Genomic DNA, 19441 nt, shown 5'->3' with positions numbered 1-19441 from the left:
TTTCCTGATTTCCCTTTTCCCCATTTCCCATTTCCAGTTCGTGGGGGCGCGGCTGCCGGCGCGGACCGCCCGCTTCCTGCAGGTGCCTTCAGCCTCACCCTCCTCATCCTCATCTTCCTCATCCTCCTCCTCCTCTTCTTCCTCCTCTTCCTCTCCTTTCCCTGCTTTTCCTTTCCCTGATTTCCCATTTCCCATTTCCAGTTCGTGGGGGCGCGGCTGCCGGCGCGGACCGCCCGCTTCCTGCAGGTGCCTTCGGCCTCATCTTCCTCCTCCTCCTCACCTTCCTCCTCCTCCTCCTCCTGCCCTTCCTTCTCTTCCTCCTCCTCTTCCTCTCCTTTTCTTGATTTCCCTTTTCCCCATTTCCCATTTCCAGTTCAGCTCCAGGCTGTCGGCCCGGACATCCCAGTTCCTGCAGGTGCCTTCGGCCTCATCTTCCTCCTCCTCTTCTTCGTTCTCCTCCTCTTCCTCCTCCTCTTCCTCATCCTCCTCTTCCTTTCCTTTCCCTGCTTTTCCTGATTTCCTATTTCCCATTTCCCATTTCCAGTTCATGGGGGCGCGGCTGCCACCCTGAATGGCCCGGTTCCTGCAGATGCCTTCGGCCTCACCTTCCTCCTCTTCTTCCTCTTCTTCCTCATTCTCCTCCTCTTCTTCCTCCTCTTCCTCTCATTTTCCTCCTTTTCCTCCTTTTCCTGCTTTCCCTTTTCCCCATTTCCCATTTCCAGTTCGTGGGGGCGCGGCTGCCGGCGCGGACCGCCCGCTTCCTGCAGGTGCCTTCGGCCTCACTTTCCTCATCCTCCTCTTCCTCTTCCTCCTCTTCCTCCTCCTCCTCTTCCTCTCCTTTTCCTGCTTTTCCTTTTCCTGATTTCCCATTTCCCATTTCCCATTTCCAGTTCATGGGGACCAGGGTTAGGGTTCCCCCAGACAGCCCAGTTCCTGCAGGTGCCTTCGGCCTCACCTTCCTCCTCCTCCTCCTCCTCTTCTTCTTCTTCTTCCTCCTCTTCTTCCTCCTCATCCTCTTCTTCCTTTCCTTTTGCTGCTTTTTCCCTGGAACTCCCAGGGATTTTTGGGATTCTGATCCCATGGAATTCCTGGGGATGTTTGGGATGCTGATCCCAGGGAATTCCCGTGGAATTTTGGGATAATTCCCGGGGATTTTTGGGATAATTCCCGTGGTTTTTTGGGATAATTCCTGTGGAATTTTGGGATAATTCCCATGGAATTTTGGGATAATTCTTGGGGATTTTTGGGATGATTCCCGTGGATGTTTGGGATAATTCCCGGGGATTTTTGGGATGCTGATCCCATGGAATTCCTGTGGGTTTGTGGGATAATTCCCGTGGATTTTTGGGATAATTCCCAGGGATTTTTGGGATAATTCCCATGGATTTTTGGGATAATTCCCGTGGATGTTTGGGATGATTCCTGGGGATTTTTGGGATAATTCCCGGGGATTTTTGGGATAATTCCCATGGGTTTTGGGGATGCTGATCCCATGGAATTCCCCGGAATTTTTGGGACAATTCCTGTGGAATTTTGGGATAATTCCCGGGGGTTTTTGGGATGATGATCCCAGGGAATTCCCGTGGATTTTTGGGATAATTCCCGTGGATTTTTGGGATAATTCCCGGGGATTTTTGGGATAATTCCCGTGGTTTTTTGGGATAATTCCCATGGATTTTTGGGATAATTCCTGGGAATTTTTGGGATGATTCCCATGGATTTTTGGGATGCTGATCCCAGGGAATTCCCGTGGATTTTTGGGATAATTCCTGGGGATTTTTGGGATAATTCCCGTGGATGTTTGGGATAATTCCCGGGGATTTTTGGGATAATTCCCGTGGATTTTTGGGATAATTCCCATGGATTTTTGGGATAATTCCCAGGGATGTTTGGGATAATTCCCATGGAATTTTGGGATAATTCCCGTGGATTTTCGGGATGCTGATCCCAGGGAATTCCCGTGGATTTTTGGGATGATCCCAGGGAATTCCCGTGGTTTTTTGGGATAATTCCCGTGGATTTTTGGGATGCTGATCCCAGGGAATTCCCGTGGATTTTTGGGATGATCCCAGGGAATTCCCGTGGGTTTTTGGGATAATTCCCGTGGATGTTTGGGATAATTCCCGTGGATTTTTGGGATAATTCCCGTGGATTTTCGGGATGCTGATCCCAAGGATCCCCCCAGGAGTACGTGGCCAACAAGACGCGGAAGACGGAGGAGCGGCGCCGCGGGATCCGGGACATCAACGCCGTCATCCAGCAGATCCACAGGGAGCAGGACCTCACCCAGGGTACCCAAAACACCCCAAAAGATCCCAAAAATGTCCATAAAAATACCCCAAAAGTATCCAAAAAATGTCCCAAAAATACGCCAAAAATATCCCCAAAAATGCACCAAAAATATCCCAAAAATGTCCCAAAAATATCCCAAAGATACCCCAAAAATATCCGAAAAGTACCCCAAAAATATCCTGAAAAATATCCCAAAAATGTCCCAAAAATATCCCAAAGATACCCCAAAAAAAACCGAAAAGTACCCCAAAAATATCCAAAAATACCCCAAAAATGCCCCAAAAATGCCCCCAAAAATATCCCAAAAATATCCGAAAAGTACCCCAACAATACCCCAAAAATATCCCTCAAAATCCTGGGAATGGGGCTGAGAATGGGATTTGGGAATGGGAGATCTACAGGGAGCAGGACCTCACCCAGGGTACCCCAAAAATGCCCAAAAATATCCCCAAAATATCCCAAAATATCCAAAAATATCCCAAAAATATCCCCAAATCCTGGGAATGGGGCTGGGAATTCATCCCTGATCCAGAGGAAGCAGGACCTGACCCAGAGTACCCAAAACCCCAAAAATGCCCCAAAAATATCCCAAAAATCCTGGGAATGGGGCTGGGAATTCCCAGAGCCCCAAAAATACCCCAAAAATTTCTCAAAAATCCCCCAAAATCCTGGGAATGGGGCTGGGAATGGGATTTGGGGGAATTTCCTAGGAATGGGATTGGGGGGAATTCCTTGGGAATAGTGTAGGAATTCTGTGGGAATGGGATTGGGGGGAATTTCCTGGGAATGGGATTGGGGGGAATTCCTTGGGAATAGGGTGGGAATTTCTTGGGAATGGGATTGGGGGGAATTTCCTGGGAATGGGATTTGGAGGGAATTCCTTGGGAATAGGGTGGGAATTCTGTGGGAATGGGATTTGGGGGAATTTCCTGGGAATGGGATTTGGGGGGAATTCCTTGGGAATAAGGTGGGAATTCTGTGGGAATGGGATTGGGGGAATTCATTCCTGGGAATGGGATTGGGGGGAATTTCCTGGGAACGGGATTGGGGGAATTCCATAGGAATGGGATTTGGGGGGAATTTCCTGGGAATGGGATTGGGGAATTCCTTGGGAATGGGATTTGGGGGAACTCCCTGGGAATGGGATTTGGGAATTCATTCCTGGGAATGGGATTGGGGGAATTCTCAGCAGGATTTGGGGGAATTTCCTGGGAATGGGATTTGGGGGAATTCCTTGGGAATGGGATTGGGGGAATTTCCTGGGAATGGGGTGGGAATTCCATAGGAATGGGATTTGGTGGGAATTCTGTGGGAATGGGATTTGGGGCATTCCCAGTAGGATTTGGGAGGAATTTCCTGGGAATGGGATTTGGTGGGAATTCCGTGGGAATGGGGTTTGGGGGATTCCCAGCAGGATTTGGGGGAATTTGCTGGGAATGGGATTTGGGGGATTCCCAGCAGGATTTGGGGGAATTTGCTGGGAATGGGGCACAGAGGGATCCCCAGGGAAGGGGAAGGGTTGGGAACCCCAGGAATGGCTCTGGAATGTCGGGAGGGATTGGCCATTCCCAATCCCTGGTCCTGATCCCAATCCCACATCCCTGATCCCAATCTCTGTTCCCAGAGCTGGGCCTGGAGCACTGGGGATCCCAAATCCCATTCCCTGATCCCATTCCCAGATCCCGTTCCTGTTGCAGATCTGGGCCCGAAGCACTGGGGATCCCAAATCCCATTCCCAGATCCCTGATCCCAATTTCTGTTCCCCAGAGCTAGGCCTGGAGCACTGGGGATCCCAAATCCCAATCCCAAATCCCTGATCCCAGTTTCTGTTTCCAGATCTGGGCCTGGAGCACTGGGGATCCCAGATCCCAATCCCTGATCCCATTCCCAAATCCCTGATCCTGTTCCTTTGCAGAGCTGGGCCTGGAGCACTTTGTGCGCAGGGTGGAGGCCGCTCACTGCTCTGCCTGCGACCTCCTGCTGCCCATGCACTGGGGATCCATCCAGAGACACCTGAGAGCGCCCGAGCACGGCCACAACCGCAGGGTGAGCCTGGGATACACCCTAAAACCTGGGAATTATACTGGGAATTACACTGGGATCCATAAAAACCCTGGGGATTCCCATTGGGATCCATTGAAACCCTGGGAATTACACTGGGATCCATCCAGAGGCACCTGAGAGCGCCCGAGCACGGCCACAACCGCAGGGTGAGCATGGGATACATCCTAAAACCTGGGAATTATACTGGGATCCATTGAAACCCTGGGAATGTTCACTGGGATCTATAAAAACCCTGGGGATTCACACTGGGATCCATCCAGAGGCACCTGAGAGCGCCCGAGCACGGCCACAACCACAGGGTGAGCATGGAATACATCCTAAAACCTGAGAATTATACTGGGATCCATCCAAACCCTGGGAATGTTCACTGGGATCCATAAAAACCCTGGGAATGCACCATGGTATCCATTGAAACCCTGGGGATTCACACTGGGATCCATCCAGAGACACCTGAGAGCGCCCGAGCACGGCCACAACCGCAGGGTGAGCCTGGGATACATCCTGAAATGTGGGAATGACACTGGGAATGACACTGGGAATTACACTGGGATCCACTGGGATCCATAAAAACCCTGGGAATTACACTGGGATCCATCCAGAGACACCTGAGAGCGCCCGAGCACGGCCACAACCGCAGGGTGAGCTGGGATACATCCTGAAACCTGGGAATTACACTGGGAATTACACTGGGATCCATCCAAACCTGGGAATGACACTGGGATCCACTGGGATCCATAAAAACCCTGGGGATTCACACTGGGATCCATCCAGAGACACCTGAGAGCGCCCGAGCACGGCCACAACCGCAGGGTGAGCTGGGATACATCCTGAAATGTGGGAATGACACTGGGAATTACACTGGGATCCATAAAAACCCTGGGGATTCACACTGGGATCCACTGGGATCCATAAAAACCCTGGGAATGTACAGTGGAATCCATCCAGAGACACCTGAGAGCGCCCGAGCACGGCCACAACCGCAGGGTGAGCCTGAAACCTGGGAATTTGTACTGGGAATTACACTGGGATCCACCCAAACCTTGGGAATGTACCCTGGAATCCATAAAAACCCTGGGAATTACACTGGGATCCACTGAGATCCATCCAGAAACACCTGAGAGCCCCCGAGCACGGCCACAACTGCAGGGTGAGCCTGGGATACATCCTGAAATGTGGGAATGACACTGGGAATTACACTGGGATCCATAAAAACCCTGGGAATTTATACTGGGATCCACCCTGAAATGTGGGAATGACACTGGGATCCACTGGGATCCATCCAGAGGCACCTGAGAGCCCCGAGCACGGCCACAACCGCAGGGTGAGCCTGGGATGGATCCCTGAGATCCATAGAAATCCTGGGAATGTGCACTGGGAGCCACCCAAACCCCGGGAATGTGCACTGGGATCCATTGGGATCCATAAAAACCCTGGGAATTCACACTGGGATCCACCCTGAAACCTGGGAATGTGCCCTGGGATCCATCCTGAAATGTGGGAATGACACTGGGATCCACCTGAAATGTGGGAAGTAAACCAGGAAATTCCCAGAGAATTCCCGATTTCCAGGCCATGCTGGAGCAATCCAAGCGAGCGTCGCTGGCGGTGGCGCGGAGCATCCTCAACAACAAACTGATCAGCAGCAAACTGCAGAGCTTCCTGCAGGTGGGAATTCGGGAATTTTGGGAATTTTTGGGAATTTTCGGAATTTTTTGGGAATTTTTTGGGAAGTCTGACGGGTTTAGGGGAATTTTTTGGGAATTTTTGAGGGGTTTGGGGGAGATTTTGGGGGGTTTTTTGGGGAAATTTTTTGGGATCTTCTGGGGAATATTTTGGATTTTTGAGGGGGTTTTTGAGGTTTTTTTTTTGGGAATTTTAAGGACATTTTTTGGGGGAATTTTGGGAATTTTTTGGGAATTTTGGGGGGCTTAGAGGAATTTTTGGGGAATTTTGGAGGGGTTGGGTGGAGATTTTTGGGGTTTTCTTGGGAATTTTTGGAGGTTTTTTGGGAATATTTTTGATTTTTGTGGAGGTTTTTTTGGAAGTATTTTGGAGTTTGGGGCTTTTTCTGGGAACTTTTTGGGAATATTTTCTTTTTATGGGGAAATTGCAGAGTTTTGGGGTTTTTTGGGAATATTTTGGGAATTGCTGTTGTGGGAATATTTTGAGGTTTTGGGTGGGGATTTTTGGGAATATTTTGGGTTTTTTTGGGACTATTTTGGAATTTTGGGGAGATTTTGGGAATATTTTTGAGTTTGGGGTTTTTTTGTGGAATATTTTGAGGTTTTGAGGAGTTTTTTTGGGGAATATTTTGATTTTTAGGGAATATTTTGCAGTTTTGACGGTGAGTTTTGGGAATATTCCCATTTTTTCCTGGATTTGAGGCACTGGGAGGGTGAGAATTCCTTAAAGGGAGGCTCCAAATGGGAAATTTTGGGAAAATTTGGGAATTTTTTCCCTTTTTTTCCAGGGGGAAAATCCATTCACGGACGATGCTGAGGAAAAGGAGGAGCACGAGGAAGGAACAGGAGAGGAAAATCCAACAGAAAATCCCCAAAATCCTGAGGAAAATCCCCAAAATCCTGAAAATCCCACAGAAAAACACCCAAATCCTGAAAATTCAACGAAAAATCCCCAAAATCCTGAAGAAAATCCTGAAAATCCCACAGAAAACCCCAAAAATCCTGAGGAAAATCCGGAAAACTCCACAGAAAATCCCCAAAATCCTGAGGAAAATTCCACGGAAAACCTGCAGGAAAATCTGGAAAATTCCACGGAAAATCCTGAAAATTCCACGGAAAATCCGGAGGAAAATCTGGAAAATTCCACGGAAAATCCCCAAAAATTTGAGGATTCTGAGGAAAATCTGAAAGAATTGGAAGAAAATCTGGAAAATTCTGAGAAAAATCCGGAAAATTCTGAGGAAAATTCTGAGGAAAATGAAAATTCCGAGGAAATTTCAGCAGTCAAAAAGCAGCAAAAGGGACCAGGGACAAACCCAGAGGGGGAAAATTCCCAAAATTCCCAAATTTCCCAAAATTCCAAGGAGGTCCCGGAAAGTTCTGGAAGGTTCCAGGAGTGAATCCTGCAGAGAAAAGGACCCGGAACGGCCCCAAATCCTGGAAATTCTGGGGATTCCTGGAAAAAATTGGGAATTTTCTTGGGTTTTTGGGAATTTCTTGGGATAAAATGGGAATTTCCTTGGGTTTTTTGGGAATTTCTAGGAAAAAAAAAGGGAATTTTGTGGAAGTTTTTTGGGAATTCCTGAGGGAAAAAAAGGAATTTTTTGGGATTTCTTGGAGAATTTCTGGGAAAAAAGGGAATTTCTTTGGATTTCGTTGGGAATTTATGGGAAAACCAGAGAATTTTGTTGGATTTCTTTGGGAATTCTGTTGGATTTTTGGGATTTTCTGGCATAATTTCCGTGGATTTTTTGGGAATTCCCAAGGGAAAAAGAGAATTTATTTGGGGTTTTTTGGGGGATTTTCTAGGGGAAAAAAGGGAATTTCGTTGGATTTCTTTGGGAATTTTGTTGGGGTTTTGGGGAATTTCCTTTTATTTCTTTGGGAATTCTTGGGATATAATGGGAATTTCCTTGGGTTTTTTGGGAATTTCTAGGAAAAAAAAAGGGAATTTTGTGGAATTTTTTTGGGAATTCCTGAGGGGAAAAAGGAATTTTTTGGGATTTCTTGGAGAATTTCTGGGAAAAAAAGGGAATTTTGATTTTGTTGGGAATTTATGGGAAAACCAGGGAATTTTGTTGGATTTTTTGGGAATTCTGTTGGGTTTTTGGGATTTCCTGGCATAATTTACGTGGATTTTTTGGGAATTCCCAAGGGAAAAAGAGAATTTATTTGGGGTTTTTTTGGGAATTTCTAGGGGAAAAAGGGAATTTCGTTGAATTTCTTTGGGAATTTTGTTTGGGGTTTTTGGGAATTCCCAGGGAAGAAAAGAGGGAATTAATTTCCTTTTATTTCTTTGGGAATTCTTGGGGAAAAGGGGAATTTTCTTGGATTTTTTTTGGAATTTCCAGCTGGATTTTTGGGAATTTCCAGCTGGGATTTTGTGGGAATTCCTGGGTGAATTATGGGGAATTTACAGTAGGATTTTTGGGAATTTCCAGTTGGAATTTGGGGAATTTCTGGGTGGATTTTGGGAATTTCCAGCTGGGATTTGTGGGAATTTCTGGGTGGATTTTTTGGGAATTTCTGACTGGGATTTTGTGGGAACTTCCAGCTGGATTTTGGGGAATTTCCATGTGAGAATTTTAGGAATTTCTAGCTGGATTTTTTTTGGGAATTTCCAGTTGGATTTTTGGGAATTTCCAGTTGGATTTTGGGGGAATTTCCAGGTGGATTTTTTTGGAATTTCCAGCTGGATTTGGGGGAATTTCCAGTTTAAATTTGAGGAATTTCTGGCTGGGATTATTGGGAATTTCCAGTTGGATTTTTGGGAATTTCTGGGTGAATTTTTGGAATTTCCCAGTTGGGATTTGGGGGAATTTCTGGGTGGATTTTTGGGAATTTCCAGCTGGATTTTGAGCAATTTCCACCTGGATTTTTAGGAATTTCCAGATGGGATTTGGGGGAATTTCCAGCTGGATTTTGGGAATTTCTACCTGGGATTTGTGGGAATTTCAGGCTGGGGTTTTGGGGATTTTCCAGTTGGAATTTGAGGAATTTCTGGGTGAATTTATGGGAATTTCCAGTTGGGACTTTTGGGATTTTCCAGCTGGAATTTTGAGAATTTTCAGCTGGGATTTGGGGGAATTTCTGGGTGGATTTTTGGGAATTTCCAGCTGGATTTTGGGGAATTTCCATGTGAGAATTTTAGGAATTTCCAGCTGGATTTTTTGGGGAATTTCCAGTTGGATTTTGGGGAAATTTCCAGCTGGAATTTTGGGAATTTCTAGGTGGATTTTTTTTGGAATTTCCAGGTGGATTTTTGGAGAATTTTCAGCTGGATTTGTGGGAATTTCCAATTTAAATTTGAGGAATTTCTGGATGGCATTTTTGGAGAATTTACAGCTGGATTTGTGGGAATTTCCAGCTGGAATTTTAGGCATTGCTGGCTGGGATTTTTGGGAATTTCCAGCTGGATTTTTTTGGGAATTTCTGGGTGGATTTGTGGGATCTCCCAGCTGGATTTTTGGGGAATTTCCAGCTGGAATTTTGGGCAATTTCCAGCTGGGATTTGTGGGAATTTCCAGGTGGATGTTTGGGAATTTCTGACTGGCATTTTTGGGAATTTCCAGGTGGGATTTGAGGCATTTCTAGCTGGGATTTTTGGGAATTCCCAGCTGGAATTTTGGGATTTTTCCCTCAGGACTGGGCATTTTTCCAGGTGTTCAAGGCTGGAATTCCTCCCCCAGGATTTTCCAGGATTTCCCATGGCTGTGGTTCCCTTTTCCCGATGTTTTCCTGATGTTTTCCTGTCGTTTTTCCCCATTTTTCCCTCTGTTTTTCCCTGCCCTGAGCGTTCGGTGCCGTTGTGTCCGTTGTGATTGGGAGGAAATTCCCGAATTTCTGTGGATTTTAAAGGACTCCAGCTCAGCTCATCCCAATTTCTCATCTTTGCAAAAGCCCCAAAACACAAAATTCCCATTTTTTTGGGGTGTTGGTGGGGGTGGGGTTGGGATTTTCCTGCCCAAAATTGGGGAAATGTTGGAATTTGAGGGAGGAAATGAAGAATTTGGGGGGGAATTTGGGGTTTGGGATGGGGAAAATCCTTCAGGAATGGGAAAATTCCCATCAGGAATGGAAGAATTTCTTCTGGAATGGGGAAATTTCTGCCAGGATTGGGGAAATTTGTGCAAAAAAATGGGGAAATTCATTTTGGAATGGGGAAATTCCCATCAGAAAAAGGGAAAATTTCTTCAGGAATAGGGAAATTCTTCTCAGGAAAGGGAAATTCTCCTTCAGGAATTGGGAAAATTTCTTCTGGAATGGGGAAATTCCTTCAGGATTGGGGAAATTGCTTCAGGAATGGGAAAGTTCCTTCAGGAAAAGGAAAATTCTCCTCGAGAAAGGGAAATTTCCCTCCAGGATGGGGAAAATTTCTTCAGGATTGGGAAAGTTTGTGCAAAAAAAGGAGGAAATTCTTCTCCGGAAAGGGGAATTTCTGCCAGGAATTGGGGAAATTTTGTCAGGAAAGGGAAAAATTGCTTCAGGATTGGAAGATTTCCTGCCAGGAATTGGGGAAATTTTGTCAGGAATGGAAGAATTTCTTCAGGATTGGGGAAATTGGTGCCAAAAATGGGAAAGGTATGAGGAAAAGGGATGAAAAAAAAATAGAAACAAAGGAGGGAAAAGAGATGGGAAAATGATGGGAAAGGGAGAGGAAAGAATGGGGAAAAAATGGGAAAAAAAGGAATGGAAAAGGACTGGGGAGACGGAGGGAAAAGGATGGAAAAATAATGGGAAAAAGGATTTGGGGACCCTGTGAGGGGATCTGGTGACATTTTGAGGGAATTTGGTGACACTGAGAGGGGATTTGGGGGACCCTGAGGGGATTTGGGGGACCCTGAGGGGATTTGGCGACATTTTGAAGGAATTTAGGGACATTTTGAGGGGTTTTGGGGACACTTAGAAGATTTGGGGACACTGTGAGGGGATTTAGGGACATTTTGAGGAGTTCTGGTGACCCTGAGGGAATCTGGGGACATTTTGAGGGGTTTGGTAACGTTGTGAGGAGATTTAGGGACCCTGAGGAGATTTGGGTGCACTGTGAGGGGATTTGAGGACATCGTGAGGGGATTTGAGGAAACTGTGAGGGAATTAGTTGACCCTGTGGGGATTTGGGGATACTATGAGGGGATTTGGGAACATTTTGAGGGAATTTGGTGACCCTGAGGGCATTTGGGGTCCGTGAGGGGATTTGGGGACGCTGTCACTGAGGGGCTGGGGACACTCACTGTGAGGCACTGGGGACATTGGCACTGGGAGGGGCCGCTCCGGGGCCATTCGAGGCCGCTCCGGAGCCGTTTCAGGGCCTGTCCGGGGCCATCCCGGGTTCGCTTCGGGGCCGCTCCGCTCTCGGCCCCGGGGACTCCATGGCGGCCCCGCCTTCCCCTCACGGCCGGCGAGGGGCGCGCCCTGCGGTGCCGTCCAATCAGGAGCCAGAACGTCCGTGATTGACAGGCCGTGCCTTCAGGGGAAAGCTTCTCCACCAATCAAATCAAGGGCGGGAACCAGCCTGGCCAATGGGAGCTGCGGGCGGGCAGCGCCCCTGAGGAGATCAACCAATTAGGAGTGCTGTGGGCGGGGCCAAACAGGAGGAGGACGATAGTGCGCGTGCGCAGGCGGCTGAGGCGGTGAAGCGGCGGCGGCGCCGGGCGGAGGTGGCGACGATGGAGCCGGGATACGGTGGTAAGAGCCGGGCAGGGCGGCCTCGCGGTGCTGCCGCTCCCCCGGGGTGGCGGTGGCTCCTTCCCGTCGCTGCCTCAGCACCGGCTCCGTTACCGGCGGGTGCCGGGGGAGAGCTCCAGCTCAGCGGGAAGCTTAGCGCCCGCCTCTCCGTGAGGCGCCGGCGTCTCTGATTGGATGAGCGCCACGTCACTCACCGCTAGAGCAGCGATGATTGGCTGTTAGGGGTTATGGGGGGGTCGTGCCCTGGGGGGGCGGAAATGGCGCCGGGCCCATTTCTGAAGACGACACAAAATGGCGGCCGCGGCCCCGCCCCCGCCTCCTGTGCCTCAGTTTCCCTCGTCCGGACCCGTCCCAGCCGTGGCGGCACCGGAAGGGTCCCGTGTCCCCTTCCTGGGGGTGCCGTGCCCTCCTCAGGACGTCCCGTGGCCCCTCCTGAGGGGATCCCTGTCCCCTCTTCAGGGGGACCGCTCTCTGCATCTCCCCTGGAAATTCCCTCCTGGAATCCTCTTAGGATCCCCTCAAGATTTCCTCTGGAAATTCCCCTGGATCCCTCCAGGATTCTCCCTGGATCCTCTCAGGATTCCCCCTGGAAATCCCCTCAGGATTCCCTTAGAATTTTCCTTGGAAATTCCCCTGGGTCCCCTCGGGATTCTCCCTGGAAATTCCCCTCGATCCCTTTAGGATCCTCCAGGATTCCCTCTGGAAATTCCCTCAGGATCCCCCTGAAATTTCCCCTGATCCCTTCAGGATTCCCTCTGGAAATTCCCCGTAGATTCCCCCTCAGAATTCCCCCGGAAATTCTCTCAGGATCCCCTTGGAATTTCCCTCAGGATCCCCCTGGAAATTCCCTCAGGATCTCCCTGGAATTTTCCCTGGATCCCTTCAGGATCTCCCTGGAATTTCCCTCAGAATTCCCCTGGAAATTCCCCCTCAGGATCCCCCTGGATTCCTCATCCTGCCAAAAGGGATCAGGAAAGGGCAAATCCACCCAGATTTTTTATTTTTTATTTTTTATAATTATTATTTACCCCAGGCTTGGCTTCTTTCCCAGGCTCACTTTGGATTTTGGGACCGGATTTGGGATCAGGGCTGGATTTTGGGGCTGGGATTTGGGATCAGGGCTGGATTTTAAAGCTGAATTTGGGATCAGGGCTGAATTTTGGGATCAGGGCTGGATTTTAGGATCAGAGTTGGATTTTGGGGCTGGAATTTGGGATCAGGGCTGGATTTTAGACCTGAATTTGGGATCAGGGCCGGATTTTAGGATTTGGGCTGGATTTTGGGGCTGGGATTTGGGATCAGGGCCGGATTTTAGGATTTGGGCTGGGATTTGGGATCAGGGCTGGATTTTGGGTCTGGGATTTGGGATTGGGGCTGAATTTTGGGGCTGGATTTGAGATCAGGGCTGGATTTGGGGATTTGGGCTGGATTTTGGGGCTGGGATTTGGGATTGGGACTGGATTTTGGGGCTGGGTTTTGGGATCAGGCCTGGAATTTGGGATTTGAGCTGGATTTTGGGATCAGGGCTGGATTTTGGGGCTGGATTTTAGGATCAGGGTTGGATTTTAGAGTTTAATTTGGGATCAGGGCTGAATTTTGGGATCAGGGCTGGAATTTGGGATCAGGGCTGGATTTTGGGGCTGGAATTTGGGATCAGGGTTGGATTTTAGAGTTTAATTTGGGATCAGGGCTGGATTTTAGGATCAGAGTTGGATTTTAGGATCAGAGTTGGATTTTGGGGCTGGAATTTGGGATCAGGGCTGGATTTTGGGATCAGGGCTGGATTTTGGGGCTGGATTTTAGGATCAGGGTTGGATTTTAGAGCTTAATTTGGGATCAGGGCTGAATTTTGGGATCAGGGCTGGATTTTAGGATCAGACTTGGATTTTGGGGCTGGAATTTGGGATCAGGGCTGGATTTTGGGGCTGGGATTTGGGATCAGGGCTGAATTTTGGGATCAGGGCTGGATTTTAGGATCAGAGTTGGATTTTGGGGCTGGAATTTGGGATTGTGCCCATGAAAATTGGGAATTTGCCCTTCCCTGCTGACAGCTGCTCCTTTTCCCCAGGCTATGGCACCTGGAGCACCGGGGCCACCGGCACCCAGGGTGAGATTTCCCAACTTCTCCTCAACTTTTTCATCAACTTTTCCTTTTTCCACTCCTTTTCTTTCCCCTTTTCCTTTTTCCCTTGTTTCCCCTGTTTTTCTCCCATTTTTCCCTGATTTCCCCCATTTTTCTCCCTTTTCCCTTCCCCTTTTTCCTCCCTTTTTCTTCCTTTTCCTTCCTCTTGTTTTTCCCCCTTTTTCCCACTTTTTCTCCTCCTTTTCCCCATTTCTTTCCCCTTTTTTCTCCTTTCTCCCATTTTTCTCAATTTTCTTCCCTTTTTTCTTTTTTCCCTTTTTTTTCCCTTTTTTCTTTTTCCCCTTTTTTCTCCCTTCCCCTTTTTCCTCCCCTTTTTCTCTCAAATTTCCTCTTTTCCCTCCTTTTTTCTCCCTTTTTCAGCCCTTTTTTTTCCACTTTCCCCCTTTTCTCATTTTTCTTCCATTATTTCGCATTACTCCCATTTTCCTGAGGTTTTTTCTTCCATTTTTTCTTTTTTTCTGCCCTTTTATTTAATCTCTTCCCCTCTCATTTTTTCTCCTCCTTTTTTTCCCTTTTTTCCTCTTTTTCCTTTCCAAACCCATCACAATTCCATCCAAAGCCCCCAAATCCCAACCCCTTCCTGTTTTATCCCCAAATTCCCCATTTCAGCCCAAAATTCTGCATTTCCCAATAAAAATTCCATTAAAAATTCCCATTTTTTCCCATTTTTCCAGGTTCCTACGGCACCAACACGAGCAGCTGGCAAGGTGGGTGTGAGGGCTCAGATCCTTGGCAATTCCCAATTCACAAATTCCCAAATTCCCCAATTCTGCCTCTTTTCCTGCCTTTTTTTCCTTCTTTTTTCTCTTTTTTCTCCCATTTCCCCCTCATTTTTCTCTAATTTTTCTTCTTTCCCCCCATTTTTTCCAATTTTTTTCCTCCTTTTCCCCTATTTTTCCCAATTTTTTCCTCAGTATTCCCCTCCCTTTTCCCTTTATTTTTCCAAATTTTTCATCTTTTCCTCCTGTTTTTCCCATTTTCCCTCATTTTTTCCCTTATTCCTCCTTTTTTTCCCATTTTCTTCCCTTTTTCCCTCTTTTTTTCTTCTTTCTCCCTCCCCCTTTTTCTTCCTTTTTTCCCTTTTTTTCCCTTTTTTTCCCTTTATTCCTCATTTTTTCCAGGGTTTTTCCCACTGGGCTCCCCCTCCTGTAACTCTTTAATTAATCCCCTAATTAACCAATTAATTAATTACTTCCCAGCCTACAAAGGCTCAGATTCCTTTGGAATTTTTTCCCTTGGGAATCCTCCCAGAGCTTTTCCTGCTGGGATCCCGCCCCTCAAATTCTTCAAGTAATTTGTCCCCTAATGACTTTCTAATTAATTAATTAATTAATTGACTAATTAATCTCCAGACTCTGAGGATTACAGGTTCTACATCCCCCAAATCCCTTTGGAATCTTTTTCCCTTGGGATCCTCCCAGAGCTTTTCCTTTTCCTCCCACCCCTGTAACTCTTCAATAACCCCTTTAATGACCCTCTCATTAATTAATTAACTCATTAATTAACTAATTACTCCCCATGCTATGAGGGTTATGAGTTCTACACCCCCTCAATTGCTTTGGAACCAGCCCAGGGTTGTTCCTGCTGGGATCCCACCCCTGTAACTCCTCAATCCCCCCTCAATGACCCCCTAATGAATTAATCAATCACTAATTAACCCTTTACTCCCCATGCTATGAAGGTTATGGGTTCCACACCCCCCAAATCCCCTTGGAACCAGCCCAGGGTTGTTCCTACCGAGCTCCCACCCCTGTAACTCCTCAATCCCCCCCTCAATGATCCTCTCATTCATGAATTAATGAACTAATTACTGAATTTCCCCGCAGGCTATGAGGGTTACGAGTTTTAAACCCCCCCAAATCCCCTTGGAACCAGCCCAGGGTTGTTCCTGCTGGGCTCCCACCCTGTAACTCCTCAATTTCCTCCTCAATGACCCCCTAATTAATCAATCAATCACTAATTAACCCTTTACTCCCCATGTTATGAAGGTTATGAGTTCTACACCCCCCAAATCCCCTTGGAACCAGCCCAGGGTTTTTCTTGCTGGGCTCCCACCCTGTAACTCCTCAGTCACCCCCTCAACGACCCTCTCATTAATGAATTAACAAACTAATTACTGAATTTGCCCGCAGGCTATGAGGGTTATGAGTTTTAAACCCCCTCAAATCCCCTTGGGATCACCCCAGGGTTGTTCCTGCCGGGCTCCCACCCCTGTAACTCCTCAGTCCCCCCTCAATGACTCCCTAATCATTTCATTAATTAACTAATTAATTAATTTCCCCCCAGGTTACAAGGGTTATGAGTTCCACACCCCCCAAATCCCCTTGGAACCAGGCCAGGATTTTTCCTGCCGAGCTCCCACCCCTGTAACTCTTCAATCCCCCCCTCAATGACCTTGTCATTAATTAACGAATTAATTCATTTCCCCCCATGCTATGAGGGTTATGGGTTCCACACCCCCCAAATCCCCTTGGAACCAGCCCAGGGTTGTTCCTGCTGGGCTCCCACCCCTGTAACTCCTCAGTCACCCCCTCAATGACCCTCTCATTAATGAATTAACGAACTAATGAATTAATTTCCCTGCAGGCTACGAGGGTTACGAGTTTTAAACCCCCCAGATCCCCTTGGAACCAGCCCAGGGTTGTTCCTACCGAGCTCCCACCCCTGTAACTGCTCAATCAACCCCCCCTCAATGACCTTGTCATTAATTAACTAATTAATTAACCCTTTACTCCCCATGTGATGAAAGTTATGGGTTCCACATCCCCCAAATCCCCTTGGAACCAGCCCAGGGTTGTTCCTACCGAGCTCCCACCCTGTAACTCCTCAATCCCCCCCTCAATGACCCCCTAATCATTTCATTAATGAACTAATGAATTAATTTCCCCGCAGGTTACGAGGGTTACGAGTTCTACCCCTCGCAGAGCTCGGCCCCCACGGGAGCCTCCTACAGCTCCTACGGGGGAGGGGCAGCCCCGGGCGGCGCCTGGGACCCCCCCAAGGCCGAGCTGGGGCTGGGCTCCGGTGAGGGAGCGGCGTTCGGAGCGGGAGCTGCTTTTGGATCGGGATCTGGAGCTGCCTTTGGATCGGGATCCACCTTTGGATCAGGGTCTGGAGCTGCCTTTGGATCAGGATCCACTGGATCCACCTTTGCATCGGGGTCTGGAGCCGCCTTCGGATCGGGATCCACCTTTGGATCGGGATCGGGATCCACCTTTGGATCGGGATCTGGAGCTTCATTTGCCTCAGGATCTGGAGCCACCTTTGGATCAGGATCTGGAGCTTCATTTGCCTCAGGATCTGGATCTGCCTTTGCCTCAGGATCTGCTGGATCCACCTTTGGATCAGGATCTGGAACCAGTTTTGGCTCAGGAACCAATTTCGGGTCGGGATCAGGAACCAATTTCGCCTCAGGATCCGGATTCGCCTCAGGATCTGGAGCTGCTTTTGCCTCAGGAGCCACTTTTGGCTCAGGATCTGCTGGATCCACCTTTGGCTCAGGATCTGGATCCACCTTTGGGTCAGGAACCAATTTTGGATCAGGAACCAATTTTGGATCAGGAACCAATTTCGGATCCAGCTCCACCTCGGGATCCGCCCTGGGCTCCTCCAGCTCCAACCCCGACTCCATCATCGCCAAGATCAACCAGAGACTGGATCTGCTGGCCAAGGAGGGCAGCCCTGGGGATGGCCCCGAGCAGCACCACAGGTGGGAGCTAATTAGCACTAATTACCCCTCATTAGCACAAAAAATCCCCATTTTCCCCCATCATTTTTGGAGTTTCGGGCTGGTTTTTGCTGGTTTTTATGAGGTTTTGTCCCAAAATTCCGCTCTTTTCCCAGGGTTTGAAGTGGTTAGGGAAGGTTAAAGCTGAAATTTTAGGATTTTTTTTTTCTGGGAGAAATTCCAAGTTTTTTAGGCAATTTTTTAGGGATTTTTTTGGAATTTTAGGGGAATTTTTTAGGGAATTTTTTGGAGTTTTAGGGGATTTTTTTAGGGAATTTTTTGGAATTTTAGGGGATTTTTTTTAGGGTATTTTTTGGAATTTTGGGGGATTTTTTTTAGGGAATTTTTTTGAATTTTAGGGGATTTTTTTAGGGAATTTTTTGGAATTTTAGGGGATGTTTTTAGGGAATTTTTTGGAATTTTAGGGGATTTTTTAAGGGAATTTTTTGGAGTTTTAGGGGATTTTTTTTAGGGAATTTTTTGGAATTTTAGGGGATTTTTTAGGGAATTTTTTGGAATTTTAGGGGATTTTTTTTAGGGAATTTCTTGGAATTTTAGGGGATTTTTTAGGGAATTTTTTGGAATTTTAGGGGATTTTTTTAAGGAATTTTTTGGAATTTTAGGGGATTTTTTTTAGGGAATTTTTTTGAATTTTAGGGGATTTCTTTTAGGGAATTTTTTGGAATTTTAGGGGATTTTTTTAAGGAATTTTTTGGAATTTTAGGGAATTTTTTTTTAGGGAGTTTTTTTGAATTTTAAGGGATTTTTTTAGGGAATTTTTTGGATGTTTAGGGGATTTTTTTAAGGAATTTTTTGGAATTTTAGGGGATTTTTTTTTAGGGAATTTTTTTGAGTTTTAGGGGATTTTTTAGGGAATTTTTTGGAATTTTAGGGGATTTTTTTAAGGAATTTTTTTTTTAATTTTAGGGGTTTTTTTTAGGGAATTTTTTGGAATTTTAGGGGATTTTTTTAGGGATTTTTTTTGAATTTTAGGGGATTTTTTTGGAATTTTAGGGAATTTTTTAGGGAATTTTTTGGAATTTAAGGGGATTTCTTTTAGGGTAATTTTTGGAATTTTAGGGGATTTTTTTAGGGAATTTTTTTGAGTTTTAGGGGATTTTTTTTTAGGGAATTTTTTGGAATTTTAGGGGATGTTTTTAGGGAATTTTTTTGAATTTTAGGGGATTTTTTTTAGGGATTTTAGGGAGTTGAGGGAACAGCAGAGGGTTTTAGAAGCAGCCAAAAATCAACCAGAGACTGGATCTGCTGGCCAAGGAGGGCAGCCCTGGGGATGGCCCCGAGCAGCACCACAGGTGGGAGCTAATTAGCACTAATTATCCCTAATTAGCACCAAAAATCCCCATTTTCCCCCGTCAATTTTGGAGTTTTGGGCTGGTTTTTATGAAATTTTTTCCCAAAATTCCGCTCTTTTCCCAGGGTTTGAAGTGGTTAGGGACGGTTAAAGCAGAAATTTTAGGATTTTTTTTTCTGGGAGAAATTCCATGTTTTTTAGGGAATTTTTTTGGAATTTTAGGGGATTTTTTTGGAATTTTAGGGGATTTTTTTAGGGAATTTTTTGGAATTTTAGGGGATATTTTTAGGGATTTTTTTTTGGAATTTTAGGGGATTTTTTTTAGGGATTTTTTGGAATTTTAGGGGATTTTTTAGGGAATTTTTTTGAATTTTATGGGATTTTTTTTAGGGAATTTTTTTGGAATTTTAGGGGATTTTTTAGGGAATTTTTTGGAATTTTAGGGGATTTTTTTTAGGGAATTTTTTGGAATTTTGGGGGATTTTTTTTAGGGATTTGAGGGAGTTGAGGGAACAGCAGAGGGTTTTAGAAGCAGC

General features: G+C 46.6%; 2 protein-coding genes across 12 annotated transcripts in view; both read left to right on the top strand.

Annotated features, from left to right (window-relative positions):
• AKAP8L (A-kinase anchoring protein 8 like) overlaps positions 1-9913 on the top strand; it is a 38025-nt gene extending 28112 nt beyond the window's left edge. For all 11 annotated transcript variants that reach the window (XM_074530230.1, XM_074530234.1, XM_074530231.1 and 8 more), the window contains 5 exons: positions 2186-2291; positions 4208-4338; positions 5926-6021; positions 6827-8707; positions 9247-9913. In XM_074530230.1, coding sequence (XP_074386331.1) covers positions 2186-2291; positions 4208-4338; positions 5926-6021; positions 6827-7438 — 945 coding nt within the window. In that variant the 3' untranslated portion in view covers positions 7439-8707; positions 9247-9913. The remainder of the gene's footprint in view (positions 1-2185; positions 2292-4207; positions 4339-5925; positions 6022-6826; positions 8708-9246) is intronic.
• Positions 9914-11497: 1584 nt separating this feature from the next.
• AKAP8 (A-kinase anchoring protein 8) overlaps positions 11498-19441 on the top strand; it is a 46238-nt gene continuing 38294 nt past the window's right edge. The window contains exons 1-4 of the mRNA XM_074530273.1: positions 11498-11723; positions 13792-13830; positions 14541-14573; positions 16759-17575. Of these exons, the coding sequence (XP_074386374.1) occupies positions 11705-11723; positions 13792-13830; positions 14541-14573; positions 16759-17575 (908 nt within the window). The 5' untranslated portion in view covers positions 11498-11704. The remainder of the gene's footprint in view (positions 11724-13791; positions 13831-14540; positions 14574-16758; positions 17576-19441) is intronic.

This window comes from Zonotrichia albicollis, chromosome 32 (genome assembly GCF_047830755.1).
Source record: "Zonotrichia albicollis isolate bZonAlb1 chromosome 32, bZonAlb1.hap1, whole genome shotgun sequence".
NCBI lineage: Eukaryota > Metazoa > Chordata > Aves > Passeriformes > Passerellidae > Zonotrichia > Zonotrichia albicollis.
This window is presented reverse-complemented; position numbering and strand designations above follow the sequence as displayed.